Source organism: Pygocentrus nattereri, chromosome 1 (genome assembly GCF_015220715.1).
Source record: "Pygocentrus nattereri isolate fPygNat1 chromosome 1, fPygNat1.pri, whole genome shotgun sequence".
NCBI lineage: Eukaryota > Metazoa > Chordata > Actinopteri > Characiformes > Serrasalmidae > Pygocentrus > Pygocentrus nattereri.
In genome coordinates, this window is record NC_051211.1 from 36249301 (window position 1) to 36265355 (window position 16055).

The 16055-nt window shown below is 38.3% G+C and overlaps 2 protein-coding genes across 10 annotated transcripts in view; both read left to right on the forward strand.

The window, feature by feature from the left end:
* LOC108427069 (ATP-binding cassette sub-family D member 2) overlaps window positions 1-5850 on the forward strand; it is a 29274-nt gene extending 23424 nt beyond the window's left edge. The window contains exons 8-10 of the mRNA XM_017696991.2: window positions 200-284; window positions 368-493; window positions 1859-5850. Of these exons, the coding sequence (XP_017552480.1) occupies window positions 200-284; window positions 368-493; window positions 1859-2075 (428 nt within the window). The 3' untranslated portion in view covers window positions 2076-5850. The remainder of the gene's footprint in view (window positions 1-199; window positions 285-367; window positions 494-1858) is intronic.
* Window positions 5851-9400: 3550 nt separating this feature from the next.
* Window positions 9401-16055, forward strand: part of LOC108427070 (kinesin-like protein KIF21A) — a 55340-nt gene continuing 48685 nt past the window's right edge. For 6 of the 9 annotated variants that reach the window (XM_017696994.2, XM_017696998.2, XM_037539958.1 and 3 more), the window contains exon 1: window positions 9401-9778. In XM_017696994.2, the coding sequence (XP_017552483.1) occupies window positions 9735-9778 (44 nt within the window). In that variant the 5' untranslated portion in view covers window positions 9401-9734. The remainder of the gene's footprint in view (window positions 9779-16055) is intronic. The other 3 variants (XM_017696995.2, XM_017697001.2, XM_017697000.2) reach the window with 1 other exon arrangement.

The following is a 16055-nucleotide window of genomic DNA, read 5'->3' on the forward strand; positions in this document are numbered from 1 at the left end:
TGATCTATATAAGGATTTTCCAGACTATGTAGAAAAATAATGAGACTTTTTACTTTTGTGACCATAGCTGCTGAAAAAGTGAGCGATCACTGCTCAGCTCTATGGGACAAAACTGGGTTTTAGAAATCTAATCCTGTCTTAATTGACTAGCCCATCACAGGAAAGTTCTCAGCTGACATGAGAGCTCATATGTGTGCAGGATGGGAGGCAGAGGTGGACTGGAAAGACGTGCTGTCTGGAGGAGAGAAGCAGCGGATGGGAATGGCTCGCATGTTCTATCACAGGTAACTCAACTGATGTTATAAAGTGGGCGGGTGAGTGATTGTGTGTTTGAAATGTCTGTCCTAAAATCTGATCTTATGTTTAGGCCCAAATACGCCCTGCTGGATGAATGTACAAGCGCTGTCAGTATTGATGTGGAGGGTAAAATATTCCAGGCTGCAAAGGATGCTGGGATTTCCCTGCTGTCTATCACCCATAGGCCCTCTCTGTGGTGAGGCTCAAGCATGTCACAGTTGTAGTCAAGATTCTTAAAATAGACACTGTGTGACTTATGGTTAGTTATAAAAATGGATAAAATTCAGGCTTCAAGATAGCTGCGACCACTTTGTTTAGAAATGTGACCTTTGTATGTTTTTTTTTCGGTGAACACTTTTGGGTTATGGGAAAATTTGTATAAATAAGATTTTTTGCAGAACAGTTAATCTATTTTAGGGGTCCCTGGGCTTCTGCAACTGGCCCAAATAGCTGACCACAAAAGCTTCCATGGAACACAAAAAAGATTTAAAGTGGAATTTCACAGGTTTTTCTAAATCTCTGCATAATTCAGCACTTGCCATTTAAATGAAGTCATTCACAGTGGTTGTGAAATTGTGCATTGTTTAGGGAAACTTAACTAAAAGCGGTGCCGATAGGACACACAGTTCACAACTCTAAGCCATTTTATTTACTATTCAACACAACCAGTGAACCTCCATGTGTCTGAGTTGATGTAATGTTGGTATTAATAAAATAGAAGTCAATCTGAAAATATTTTTCACCCCAAAAAAAAAAGTTTTCTACATGAATGAGTTCTCTATGCCTTACATGTACCTCTTTGCCATGAATGGAATTTTTTTTTTTATTATATTGCGGGCAAAACTTTCTCAAAACTCATACAGCATTGTGTCAGACAACAGTAAGTGTACTTACAGACATTTTTGTAATATCTTTCTGTGAGAGAGCTTTTAGAGGCATTACACACTTCAGATATCTAGTTTCTATCACACACCTGTAAACAACTGTGACTCAGTGAGTTTCTCTAGAATGGAGCATCAAACTATGACTATGCATGTCTTCATTTAACCATTTACTTATGCAGAAATTCTGAAATATTGTGGAATTTTTCCAATATTCTGCCTAATAGTTTCACATGTAAGCAAATATAACATGACCATTGTAGCCTGATGAATTTTTCGAGTGTATAATCATGCAGCATAAATAAAAAATCTCCAAAATATCTACAGTTTATACTCATTTATACATGATAGATAAATACCATACAATGAATAAGAGACACTTTGTACACTGACTTGCACTGAAATTATAAATAGTTATAAATATAGTTATAAGTATAAATAGCTAGTTAGGTCATGCATTTTGTGAGATCGGTCAATTTATTTTGCAAATAATAATTACAAGAATAATATTTGTTATTTTTAAAAATATCTTTGGTTAAATGTCTATACTTTGAAGTTTTGCTGGTTAAAAAAATAATGCCGACAGCCCCCTAGCTGTACCACGGCCCACTAATCTAATTAATATCTCTTTATCTACTCCATCTCATCTTTACCTCACCATTTGGCGTTCTTGTCCACAGGAAGTACCACACCCACCTGCTGCAGTTTGACGGCGAGGGGGGTTGGCGGTTTGAGCAGCTGGACACGGCCACTCGTCTCTCTCTGACCGAGGAGAAGCAGCGTCTGGAGTCTCAGCTCGCTGGAATTCCCAAAATGCAACTGCGCCTAAATGAGCTGTGCAAGATCCTGGGGGAGGATTCTGTGCTGAAAACAGAAGAACCCGACGAGGAGGAGTGAGAGACAGAGAGCCGGCGTTACCCTCAAACCTGACTACGCACATCCTCTGGTACTATCGCAGTGTTAAGCAGTGATTTTAAACTTTGTCACTTTCTAAAAATGTCACTTTATTGAGGTTTCCTTACATGAGTCTTACATGTATGTTATTTCGTTCCTTCATTAACAGACAATTTTGGTTCTGTTTTTGTTTATTTGTTATAATTCTGTAGCAGACTGAAACATTTTACTGACCTTTATGTTTTTTACTGATGTACTTTTCATTAAGTGACAAAGAGAGCAGGTAGTGTAACTTTTAGAAAGTATGTCTACCTTCTATGGTAATCTTTTGTTGAGGGTTTTCATTGATTTCGTACTTGACGCTACAGATTGTGGGTCCTTACCTATGGTATTTTTACAGAAATACTTGAACCTTAACCACTGAACACCACCCTAATATCTGATAGTTTAATCTTAGGTAATAATAGATCAGCTAGTTTGCTTCTAACCATTGATATTATTGCTTATCTACTTTTGGCACTGAGAAGTTCTTTTACTGGTCATCTGTTTTTATGTTAATTTGTATGCCAGCTTTTTTTCTGGGTTCTACTTTTCCTAAAGCATCATACAGGTAAGATTATACTTAATCTACCAGTCTAATACAATCTGTGTGTTGTGATGCTTTTTGGAAACGGTACTTGTCTACATTTCAGCTCTGCTGCTCTAATGTAATCTTCTCCCTGCCTCTTTCCTGGCACTCAGAACAAAATGAATATGATCTATACGAATGCTGTGAAATATAGGCCCAATCCCATTTCTTATCCCCCGAGTTACACGATGCAAAATGACGCGCATGCGTGGAGAACCACTTAGAGTAAACGTTTCCATGACAGCGAGCATCACGTGAGGTCCAGTCCGAGTAAGATGAGTTTTTAATTACTTTAAAATGATATCAGGAAAAACGTCCTTCACATGTACTTCTGAAGGAAGCGGCGAGAGGAAGACGTTGTGTCCTGTGATGTGTGAGCTGGACACCCGTCCCACCGCCGTCTTTTAAACCTCAGAGCATGAACTACGTCTCCTCTGCAGACCAGTTTCTGTCAGACTACTAGCGGTGCTCTGTAGGTGACTCTGCCAGTCTGCTGTGCTCTGTAGGCGACCCTGCCAGTCTGCTGTTCTCTGTGGGCGACCCTGCCAGTCTGCTGTGATAGCAACCTCACTGCTGGGCTTTAGTTACAGTCTTAAGTCAAAGATTGGATGCGACAACCATTTATTATCACCCATCCCTAATTATTTTGTGACATAAAGCTGAAGTCAGTTATTTGCCAGCTACTTGTTTGAATTTTCCTGTTCCACCTTAAATGTAAGTAGCATCTGGCGCTACAGGTGTAGGAACTGCTGGATTACTTAAGGTGGAACGGGAAATTTAGCTAGCTAGCTAGCTACCGTGACCTTAACATACCATTAGTGATTTTTCATGCTTTTTATGAAGAAAAGGACCATAAAACATTGGAACAACATTAAACTAAGACCATACAATGGTTATCGTATTTTTATTGGAGAAAATATGTTTGTGGGTTTCTTTGGTGGCTTGGCTTTTCTTTTTTCTCGCAGCACTCTGTTTGGGTTGTGCCTCTGATAAACCTCCGTTTGGAGGGCTATGTAGCCCTAACACTTCGCCATACTCCTGTATCTCAACTAAAATCGGGACACTCTACCAGAGAACTTGTAAACCGGCTGACTCTACCACTAGGTGTGATGAGGGCTAAGAGCCAAGTGGTACGGACAAGGCGTAAAATGGGATTGGGCCATACTTTAAGTTGCTGGTTTATCAGGTGCATCTATCTTGTACTGCACTTTTTGGCCCTTTTTATCATGACCACCTCCCATATATGTGGACTTTGTAGGTTTACAGTTACAGCTTATACAGTCACAGCCCCCCTCTACCACATCCATCACTGGAAAGGGACCACCGCAGGACATTACTGATCCGGTATTAGGGTATTGGACTGTTTTTAACAGCAGTGACACCAACATAGTAGAGTTGCTGGAGTTTTTCGCATCGAAGATCAAAGCTAAGGTGAGAATAGTTCAGCAGCCAAAAGTGGTCCTGTGGTCAGAAACTGACAAAGACATAGAGCAGTGGCCACCAAGCCTGGTCCTCAAGATTGACTTTCCTTTGAACCACATTCTGCCACACATGCTAATTACCTTCTTCAGAAGTTCTTGATTGGCTGGATAAGGTGCATTAGTGTAGGTATGGGAAGGGGGCAGCGACAAATAATCTCTGCAGAAAACCTTCAGGAGGAGGATTGGTGGCCACTGGGTTATACATGGCTAGTGCATCAACAGATGGGCTGCTAAGTGTACTAAGTGTCTCTAACTGTACACCAGCAAGGTGGAGTTCACTCAGTAATGCAGCTGTACTCATACCTGTTTCACACACACTACCAGTGTCACTGTTGTGTTGAGAATATGATCCACCATGAAAAAAATATTTGGTCAGCGGTGGTCCATTGGTGGGTCTTTCCCACTAAAGGACAGGATAGATGGGGCTGATAAATGAGTAACAGCAACCGTAAACCTTCAAATTCAAGATCTGGTAGGTGTTTCTGATATAATGGCCAATGAATGTGTGCCTAGTCTGTGTATACTGGTAGGTTGAATGCAGAAGCACTTTGGCTGTAATGGTGTCCTATAAGGTTCTTTTACTAAGTTATAGACTGCAGGCCAATGTTGGATATAAAGATTTGCTTTTTTATGTTTTTTATTACCAGTGAATTTTGAAAGACACGTTTGTCTGCGTCTCTTTAAGACAGATATACTGTGAATTTCGTCTGCGTTTCATGTGTTGAACCAGATGCTGAAAAGAACAAATCAGCTTGCCTTTCAATCACTTCCGAGCAAATGCATTTTAATGTGTGATTCCCAAACTGAGGCATTATATGTGCTGGAATTTCATAGGTTTGGTCTCACTGTTTGGGAACATTTAGTCAATTTCATTTGAGAGAAAAAAACCGGCTATTTTGTCTACTTTACCTGTTTGAATAATGAGGGCAAGATAATCACCATGTTCTTACAGTTCATGTCTGCTGTATAAAACTTGTGTTGGGTTCCAGAGACATTAGCATTAGGTAGCATTAACTTCATTTATTTATTTGTTTCTAATCGTAAATAGACACTTTTCAGATTTCTACATGATCAAATCAGGAAGGAGCAACAGCAGCAGCTGTTTGATTCTCCTGAATACAAAGTAATAATATTCCTTACGATTTAAATAGCATGAATAATTCAAACATGTAATGCCAGCAGTGTAAATAGAACGATTTTATATGTCTGAAACTCTTGTGAGATATTATATATTTTGACATGAGGTCCTCACTCATATTTTGTCTACAGGAGTATCAGAGACATGTTGCTGATGTAATGCATTTATGATAATAGTGTAATTTTATGAAAAGCCAGTGAGCCTTTCTGGAACATATGTAATGACAGGCAGTGATTAAGGTGATTAGTGTGGACAGCAGAATGTCCCTTTTGAAGAGCTTTTGACCTTTCTGGCAAGAACTGTTGGCTGAAACAGAGAGAACTATAACCTGAAGCCTGTCTTCGAATGGACTATGTCTCTTTTTGCATGTCATAAGGATGCCTATACTCCTCCTGTACTGTTTCCAGACAGTATATATAAAAATGCCATTTTGCAAATATGTTTAAATCCCAAGGGTTGAAATATGCCTGAGTATGTGATCTAAGACTGGAAATGTTCAACTGCCCAGTAAATAAAAGAATAACAATTAAAGCGTGTGCAGACTGCCTTCAGTACCAGGTGTTAATACCATATTTTTTGTTGAAAGTTGCTGCTATTTTCTCACATGTTTGCTACAAGATCACCAAACCCTGTACACTCATCCTGGGTTTCTCTGGAATGGAGCATTTCACATCAAGCCTCTATGAGTGACTTTGTTTACACAGCTAAAAATGGTGTCTTGGCAAGAGAAATGATCTTAGATCTAGTAGATCTATCTAATATTTCTCATTTTGAGATTGTAAGCATATTATAAGATGAACTTATTTCTAGACTTGAGTGATTTTATTTAGTCTAATTATCTCAGGTTTGAAGATAATTTTGTTTTTTTTGTAAGAAATGCTTGAAAGCCAAATTATCTGGCTGTACAGTGAGATAATATGACTCACTAAAGTCACTTAAAACAAGTTTTAAAAAGTCTAGACATATATATAATTTTACAATACGTTTACAAGTTTATCTCAAAAGGAAAATATTAAGTGTTGACTAGATTTACCTCGCCTCACATGCTAAGATACCAGTTTTTGCAGAGTACATCTTAATCATTTATTTATGCAGAACATTTTGAAAAACATGTTGGAATTTCCATCTTAAAAAAGTCCTTTTTAACAGATGAGTCAAAAACATGCGCTGAACAGATTAGCAGATTGTGTTCATTGTGAAACATGAAAAAAGAGTCCACAGTTACAGTCCCATTCATTCAGCAGCACACACTCATACTCACAGACAGATACTTAACTGTGATGGGTTTGTTCTTTTATTTAATTCTACTCAAATAGGCCTATATTTGCGAGGCAAAAGGAATGTACAATTTCCTGCTTTTTAATCCTCATACTTTCTTTTTGTGTGTTTAATTTCACACTTTTGTGTGTTTAATTTCACACCTGGACTGATTTGATGTGGCTCACATCTGTCACTCTGGAGCTTTAACGTGTTCAGACAAAAAGGGAAGACTAGAGGATAATAACGTCACAAACTCTGCTATAGAGGCTGGATGCACCATAGTGAATATATATGTATATGTATATATATATATATATATATATATATATATATATATATATATATATATATATATATATATGTCTATGGGATGCACTACAAGCTGGTTTGTTTGCAGGCGGCGGATCAATTAATGTACATATTGCGCCATCTATTGGCGAACTACAACTATTAACTGTCTGAAGATGCATTGAACTGAGCCTTGACTACTCGCTCTATATTTTATCTGTTCTGCATCCTTACAACTCTAACATACACACACACACACACACACACACACACACAAACACATTTACACGCACGCACAAACACATAAACACACACCTACACACATACACACACACACACACACACATACACACACACACACACACCTACACACATATATACACACACACAAACACATTTACATGCACGCACAAACACAAACACACACCTACACACATACACACACACACACACCTACACACATATATACACACACACAAACACACACACAAACACATTTACACACACACAAACACATATGTGTGTGTGTGTGTGTGTATATATATATATATATATATATATATACATACATGTATGTACACACACACACCCGAAACCTTCGTTAGACCCATTAAGGTTGGGTGGAAGGCCAGTCGACTTTTGACATTTTGAGATCAAACGAATAATAAGTTGTGATCTCGTGAAAACTACCTCATAGGTACCTTTATAGGAATAAAACCTTGTAGTTTTGCTTTTTCATGAGAATTGGCTTAATGATTGCCATTCGAGGCCATTAGTTTCCTGTCACACATCTTTAGATCCCATCAGGAAACCATGCGCCTGGAATCACAGAACACCTGATAAACCATTAGAACCCCTTATACTGTGATAATAACCCATGAGGAAAACATAAAACACCATTAGTGACTATTGGACACCATCAGGAACTAAAAAACCTTTAATAGTTTATTATATAAAGGTTTTTTAAACAGGGCAGTACTGATGGCCGGCCACACAGTGGCGCTGTTTTTTTGCCTCAGCGCTGCAGAGCAGTTGACCTCTATTCCTTTCGAGATTCATGTATGTTAATTATCTGTTCTGATTTGCTGCCCTATATAGCACCTCGTTCAAACATCAGTCCAGTCTGAAACACAGCTTATAACCTTAATGGACTGAATGGTCTAACGCGCTGTGGGCTGAAGAGGCGGATACATGCAAGTGCAACAGTTTTCGTGACGTCACCAACACGATGACTTCAAAACAGCCTGTGTTTGCAGCTTTGTTTTACATTGTGGTCGTATGGGAATCTTTAACAGTGTTTCCTTCCTAATAAACATAATAAACTCCTTTATTTTACCCATGGGATGAAAGTTGTATTTTTTCAATGACATTGGCCCTTTAAGCAGTAAAGCATATGAGCAGTAGAGCACATGGTAAATAATGTTTGCGATCAGCTAAACCAGTCGCTCATAAGCCCCATGCCTGGTGTGGGCTAGAGAGCCGTAGAGCAGCAGAACTTTTAGGCTGTGGAGCTGTGGAACTGTGATCTGTGGAGGCATGGAGCTCCATCCAGCACCTCTGGTATTAATTGATGTGGTGCTTATGATACAGAACTTATAGAACTCATAGGTCAGTACCTGACCTCACTAATGCTCTTGTGGTTGAATACAGTCAAATCCTCACAATAATCATACACCCAAAACTGATATATGGCCACATATGCACATATATCACAAAGGCTCAGGCATATATTTTAAAATATATGCACACATGATATGTGTATATATGTAAGTATCAAATATTGCCCAAAATGTCATATATATATGTATGTCTCATATGTATCAGTCTGACACATCCCTACACGGTTATTATTACTATTTTATCTATGTGCATTCAAATATTACACTATTTAAATGTGTCAGGGAACAATATTTTCATTTATTGCATGTTCTAATTATTTTATTGCATAATGTACATGTGAATGTTTATAGAGTTTAGTTATGTAGCTATTATGCTCATTTTCACTTCAATAGGAAGTGTTCAGAAGAAATGAAGATGCGTAGAAGCCTATTATATAACTTATATATTTATATAACTGCATTATATAACATGAAGCTAGCATTTATGAGTAATGTGTGCCATATATGAATAATGCCTTCAATTGTATATTGTTAAATATGTATTACATATTTGTTTGTATATGTTGACACATGACTGAAATATATGTCTCACATTTGAAAATGGCCAATTTCAAAAAAGTACATATATACCCATATGTGACAAATATAACATGGGAAATACATATGCGATAATGTATGTCACTATGCCGTTATTTAAATCCATATGTTGCCCAATATGAGATGTTCGTATGTGACGGTCCAACATCTGGAATAAAGCCTTTCCAGAAGAGTGGATGAGTAGATGTCTACAAGCTTTTGGACATAAGGCATATTTTAGCGTTGAGCGGGTGGGCGTGGCCATGTGGCGGCTCGGGGCGTGGTCTGGTGACGCTGCAGCCGTGCGAACGTCATGCAAGGACAAATGACCGTGTCTGAGCGCTAAGACAAGGCTCCAGCGGCCGCTGCCACACAGGGGGGTGGACTGTGGCGGTGGGAATGTAATGTTAACCCTCCAGACGGCGGGCAGACTCGTTTCCAGTCGAGTAAGAACGTCCGAACAGCTTTATTTTACGTTTTTGTCTGTAAGACACTTTTTGTTTCACCATGTGAAGCTGAATAAAAGAAGCGCGAGACGCGCTGGGAGCCTAACGGACGAACCTTAACGTACCTGCTAAGTTGGCTAACCGAAGGCTATAAAGAAGAAGAAAAACCCGAATGCTCGGAATTGTCCTTGTTTTTGTCCTTTAACGACACCGAGACGTTTGAAAGATGTCGACTGGACAGGACGAGAGCTCCGTGCGAGTGGCTTTGAGGTAATTTCTCTACATCTTCTGTCAGAAATGATGCTCTTTTCGGTCCCGCCTCTCTGTAAGTGAACCTGTTAGCTATGGCAGTCAGGACTGAGCCGCGGATGAGAAAGCCCCCCTTATTGACTGTCAGTCGTCTTTAAAGGGTCTGTATTTGGGGTCATTCTGATACTGTAGCATAACTTCACTTTGAAAGAAATAAACGCTTAATTAAACTGTAACAGAACAGAACCGGGCATGTGTACATACTGAAGTGGAGTGCTCGGGGTGCTTAAGGCCTCGAGCTCGTCTCTCCGGCTACGTTACTTCTTTATTTCTTTGTGTCTTGAAATTCAGCCTGCTGTAAACGTGGAAGAGTCAACCAGAGAAAGCCCTGTTTATTCAACCCAAAGGTCTCCACATAATGGTGCTGATATTCTGGTTTACCGTTTACGTTACACCATGTGACAAGCCATGGCTTGCTTTTCGGTTTTAGCAAATTTATTATCGGTACGAAGGATATTATCCACAGTGCCCATAAATTACAGTGTCCCTGTTGCCAAGTGGTTTGCTTTTCGTTTTTAAATTGTAGTTTGTGCATTTTATTAATGGACCTTCATCCACGACCTGACTACTGTAATTTTGTCGCTAGTGCTCCCTTATATATCATCTGTTAACTATTGTGATACCTAACTAGATATATGTGGAAATTGTTGTCATCCTGAATATTATCAATACCGCCCAGCACTATCACAGAGGCCATAACACAAAATAAACCTGATTATTAAAACTGCAGCTCAGGCATCTGCATAAAGAGCAGGTTACAACACAAAGGAAAAGGGCTGAGTGTAAACAATGCAATCAAAATCCAGTCAGTAGCCAATAAGAAACAAATGAAGGACAAAGCACACAATATGTGAATGACAACATTGCATCCAGTACTTATCAGTGCAGATATCTACAGCAGTACAGCACTGTTTACATTGGGGGTAATAATGGCAAAGGGTCCATAGTGCAGAATACAGCTTGTTTTATTACATTTAAATACTTTAGATCAGGATATAATACAGTGGCAATATAATAACCTTATATACAACAGTTTCTTTTTTGTAGTGTGAGATTGATCCAAAGTACAAGGACTAAAGACAGAGAAGAAATGCACCTCTCCAATACACCTGTGCTGTACAAAGAAAATGATGTGCTTTGAAAACAGTTCAATAATGCAGGAGGGTAGCCCAGGAAGCAGATAGGGGCCTGTATTGTACACTGATACAGGTTTTTATTATTGAAGAAGGCTATGTTCAGGACAAAAGCTCTAAAGCCCTGCTCAGGTTACATTATTCCACTCTGACTGTTCGACTTCAGTTACCAATGTCAGACTTTGACCCAGAATGCAATGGGTTGTGTTTGGACTTAGGCCATGTGACTTACCCCGCCTCTGTATATAGTAAATGCTGTGGGTTTCATATGGAAACATCCTTTTTGCAAAGCAAACACCACGGCATGTAAAAAAAGAGAACAAGAACAGGGTGTACAGTCAGGACAGGTGCAGTCAGCGCTGTCAGCTGTATGATCTGACTTTGCATGTGCTTTTTAAAGCACATTAAACCTGCCTGAGCTCTTTTACAAGTGGGAGATTTTTCATGGCACCGGTGAAGTCTTTTATCGAAAAAAAAAAATTAAATTGGACATGCTGTGTTCCAATTGTATACTAAATAAAACTGCAGCTTCATATGAAGTGCATTTGCTTAACATTAGTTAATATAACATTAGTTCCAGTTAATACAAAATACTGCAGTGTGTTAATATTTTACATACTAATCTACCAAAGCTTTAAAGTATTAAGACTAATATATAGTATGTTCTTTATAACAGGAGTAGTCCTGCTCTGTCCTACTCCTGGAGATGTATCACCCTGGACAACAAACTTGGCTCTAATATTCAGATACTCCTGAAGGCCTGCATTACCTGGATCAAGTGTGTTTGATTAGGGTGGGAGCTAAACTCTGCAGGGTGGTAGATCTCCAGGACCAGGAGTGGGCACCCATGTCTTATAGTATTAGTGGAACACAGTAATTGTTGAGATAACAGGTTTGCCTGTAATAAGATGTAACCATAAGAAATAGCACTTGCAAAATTTGTGCCTGTGGAAATATGCCGAGTGCATGTTGTGCTGTAGTGTCCAGCACACCTTCATAATTCAAGATGCAATTTGCTGTCTAAAACTAAACTGTGGTAAAGTTTGCATATTAAAGGCAACTTGAAATAGAAATCACAACACATATTCCTTCCATATCAACTCAGTGAAAAACATGCTATTAGGGAGGGCTACTAAGTTTGCTGAGTGCTTAGATCCATGATAGGTGTGGGTGGAAGAAGGGGGATGTGAAACATGATATGTATTTGGAAGTATTTGGAAACTTTTATCTTTTATCTAAAATCCCAGACTTATGACATCATAAGGCTTATTATTAAGTAACTACATGGGCCACTATGCAAACTGACTGAGTTATTCTTAGGTTATATATAGTGTGTAGTCAAATTTTGGACCTACCATTGGGTCCAAACATTTAAGGGGTTAAGGCACAAAAACTGGATCCTAAAATAAATGTTGCAAGCAAAGGCCTTGAACCAAAGCTGAATTTAAATTTATTTGTGTCAGACATCAACTCACCTCAGACTGCAGACACCTGCACCACTTTGCATATGGCCGCTGAAGTTAAAACAGCAAAGATGCTTCATAAAAAAGTACATGTGGGAGCACGTTAAATTTGCCTTATCTGACGATAAGAAAATGCTCAGTATAAAATTTGCAATAACAGCAGCCTCCACAGCAGTATACCGTGGAGGCACGACAAGGTTGACAAATCATCTCAAATATGTAAATACAGTAATCCTGTTCTGCACTGCTATTCTTACAGTTTGCACTGTCCCTGACTCTGTCACATACCCACTTCAGGTGAGAATATTAGCTCTTTTCTCTGCTTTAATTTTCTAAAGAAGCAGTTTTACATCATGTGGGTAATTTGACAGCACAAATGTATATCTGTTTATAGATCTGTGTATTTCATCAAAATCACAATCAGAGGTTTTTACTGCTGTATCACACAGAAGAGTAGCCTCCACAAACTGTGCAGGGCAGGAGATGTTCTTCACCTACCTTGCCAAGATCTTTACATTTTACTAATGTATTAAATATAGTTCAGGACACAGTAAAAAGTGGGAGTGTGTGGTTTGACAGGGTCTGCAGAGTTTACAGTTCATTCAAATGAACCTAGTTAATTTTACTTTTCCCTGCCTACTGGTGCTCGGTGATATAATCAAAACTCAGAATGTATTTTTGTGTCAAAAGTCATTACAATTTGATCAAAGATGAAGAGAAACCAAGAAATTCAGTTTTTAAAATATATGATATGATGAATCACGCTTGGTATGATCAGGGGCATAAGCTAACAAGGTAAAAGAGGACCATTTTAATTTCAGCTTAAATATGATAGGTTGTAGTTTCGATTCAGGATCAATGATTCAGCTGGGCCTGTGCCCTGTGTGTCCACCCACTAATCCGTACAGCTCCGGGTAAAAGACTAAGCAGCTCACACTGAGCTTAAGAGCTGCTCTGATCCCCTACCTCACTGTAGTGCCCCAACACACAAAAAATACACACATACAGAAAGTCAGATCCTTCTAATGCCTGCAGGCTGAATTAAATCAAGCTGGCACGGAGAGCATTTTACCAGCTTCGAATGATTGTTGGCGTTTCTGGATTTCTCATTGTCAAAACTACCCTTAATAAAAATTATTTTACATCTCATAATTAACCATGATTGTCATGCTTTTCTAGTCAGTTTAGCTGGTTTACTGAATGAATGGTCAACATTCATAGTCAGCATTTCCATTGCTAACTTAGCAAGTCCAGGTTCAGTTCCATCAGGTGTGCAACGAATTCAATGAATGAACATAAATTTCATACAGGATTGACTACTTGCTGAGGGATTTCAGTGTTTTATACTCAATTAACACAGTTTTATTGCTGTTCATATGTTTTAGGAATCAGCTAAACCAATTAGTTAGCCTGCTGTCTGTTTGTCTCTTCTCTCAGCTCCATGGGGGCTAAATGAGTGACTAAGGACGCTTTTAGCTTTTTCATCTTAATGGCTTTCAACAGTCAAAATTATAGCATGTTTTTGAGGGTTAGGGTTAGGGTATGTGGTTGTGCATAGGTTTAAACTAACATTACCTGTGTATGATTCAATGAGAAAACTAGTTGCCATTTTTTCCTAGTTTTATGATACATTTTTCAATTAAACAGTGATAAATAGTCCTCTGACTGTCAAGCAGTCATTAGGCATGAAGTTTCCACATTCTAAGTAAGAAAACAAAAACAAACATAATGAATGAATACTCAAGGATTTTAATTATTCAAGCAATTTTTAAAAAATTGGTTTAATAGAGTAAAATGTTTGGACTTTGTTGCATAAAATGCTATTAATTTCATCATATTTATTGATTATAGCTGCTGGATTACATCATATTTATTGAGTATAGCTTGTAAGATTGGATTATTATCTTGGAAACATTTACCAGAACATTAATTTAATCATGAATGCTTTCCTTGGAGAATGACATCAGCTTAAATCAGTATCCCAAAGACAGTAGCACACTATTCTTTCTGCTCAGTTGTCTGTATAACTACATTTAAAAATTTTGTAACTGTTTCCAGCTCATCCTGGTATTAAAATGCATTGTTATTGCTAAATGGCATTACAGTCAAAGGCTCCAGCATTCAGTGTTATCAGTCCATCATGTGTGCTTCTGTTTGTAAGTGCAAAGGCATGGCAACCTTTTAATTAGCTCTGGTGCTGACAGTAGGAGTTATGCTTTAATACATCTGACAGGGTGTTTGTACTGGTTTATTGCATGAGTTTTGAGACTTCGGTTGTGCTTTTTCCTCACTGTTCGTTGTTATAGATACAGTGCCTGTCTCTGCCTGTTGGACAGATGCCATGTTTTGACAACACTTCATTCATCTTGAGCTTAAATGCAGTCTCTAAATTTATTAATCTGTTGTCTCTCTAGTGCTGCAAATAGACTCGTGATACTCTCCTGCCTGTCTTTGGGGATCATTTACTATTGTGAGGGAATTGGTGGACTAAAAATTGGTTTGGGTAGAGCAGACAGATGCATTGTCACAATGTGAACAGATGAAATATGTAGCATATTTTGTAACTTGCTCATCACATTTGCGTGCATTTATGCATTTCAGGCATTTCTCTAGACAACCTTAATCCAGAATATTATTTGAAAGGCGATCAAATAGATGATTAAATTAAATTATCCAAGTTTTCAAAAAAGGCCAGATGCTAAAAATGAATTTAATGAGCAATAGCTACGCATAGCCTTTCAAAGGTTTCAAAATTGAGAAAAAATACAAAGAAAATACTATAAGGCAAAATGCATATAAAATGGGTGTGCCCACCAGGCTGGGAAAAGTTTAATTATGCATTGTCATCATGTTAATTGTGAGCTGACTGCTGATTCATCAACAAGGTATATATTAATCTAAGGTCTAATTATTTGTGTCCTTATGTTTGTCATAGTTTTTTTAAAGTTTTTTTTTGGTATTCCAAGCAACAACAGAGTGAACTCACCAGCCAAGGCAACAGCCTCACCATCACAAAAGAAGCTTCATTCAGTGGCAGAGCTTTCAGTGAAGGGGTGTTTGAGCATATCTATTAGTGTGTGTAGTGTGTGAAGGGCTCAGCTGACGAAGGACAATGTCTGCCTCTCTTTATACTGGTTCCACTCAGCTACTGGTCCTTTGAGTGCCATTGTACTTTAGTAGGCTTCAACAAAACCATTAATAATGGAAAGCCCTGTGGCTAACAGTAGTGTTCTTTGTCATATTGATCTCTCAGTCAATGGAATTACAAGTTTGAATTGCACACAATGCTGTATTTATTTTTTTTATCTAGTGGTAGTTTGATATTGACTCATGAAAGTATATGTGGCAAAAGTTACTGGGACAGTTCATTATTGAGCACTCTGACTGAAACTATGTAGACTTGTAATATTAATAATTTACCATATATATAAGGCAAAGGGCAGTGGAGTGCTTTTTAGGTTTAGGCTAAAAAGTGCTTTGGGATCGTAAAAAATGGCCTGCATTATTTTGAATAGGGCTTAAATTTAGGTGATTAATGCTAACAGTACACATTTTGACTGAAATTACATGGATCACATGGATGCTTTGACCTTGTTTCCAGATCTTTTAGTCAGGGGTGAATTATGTTGAGTCCACCTGCCA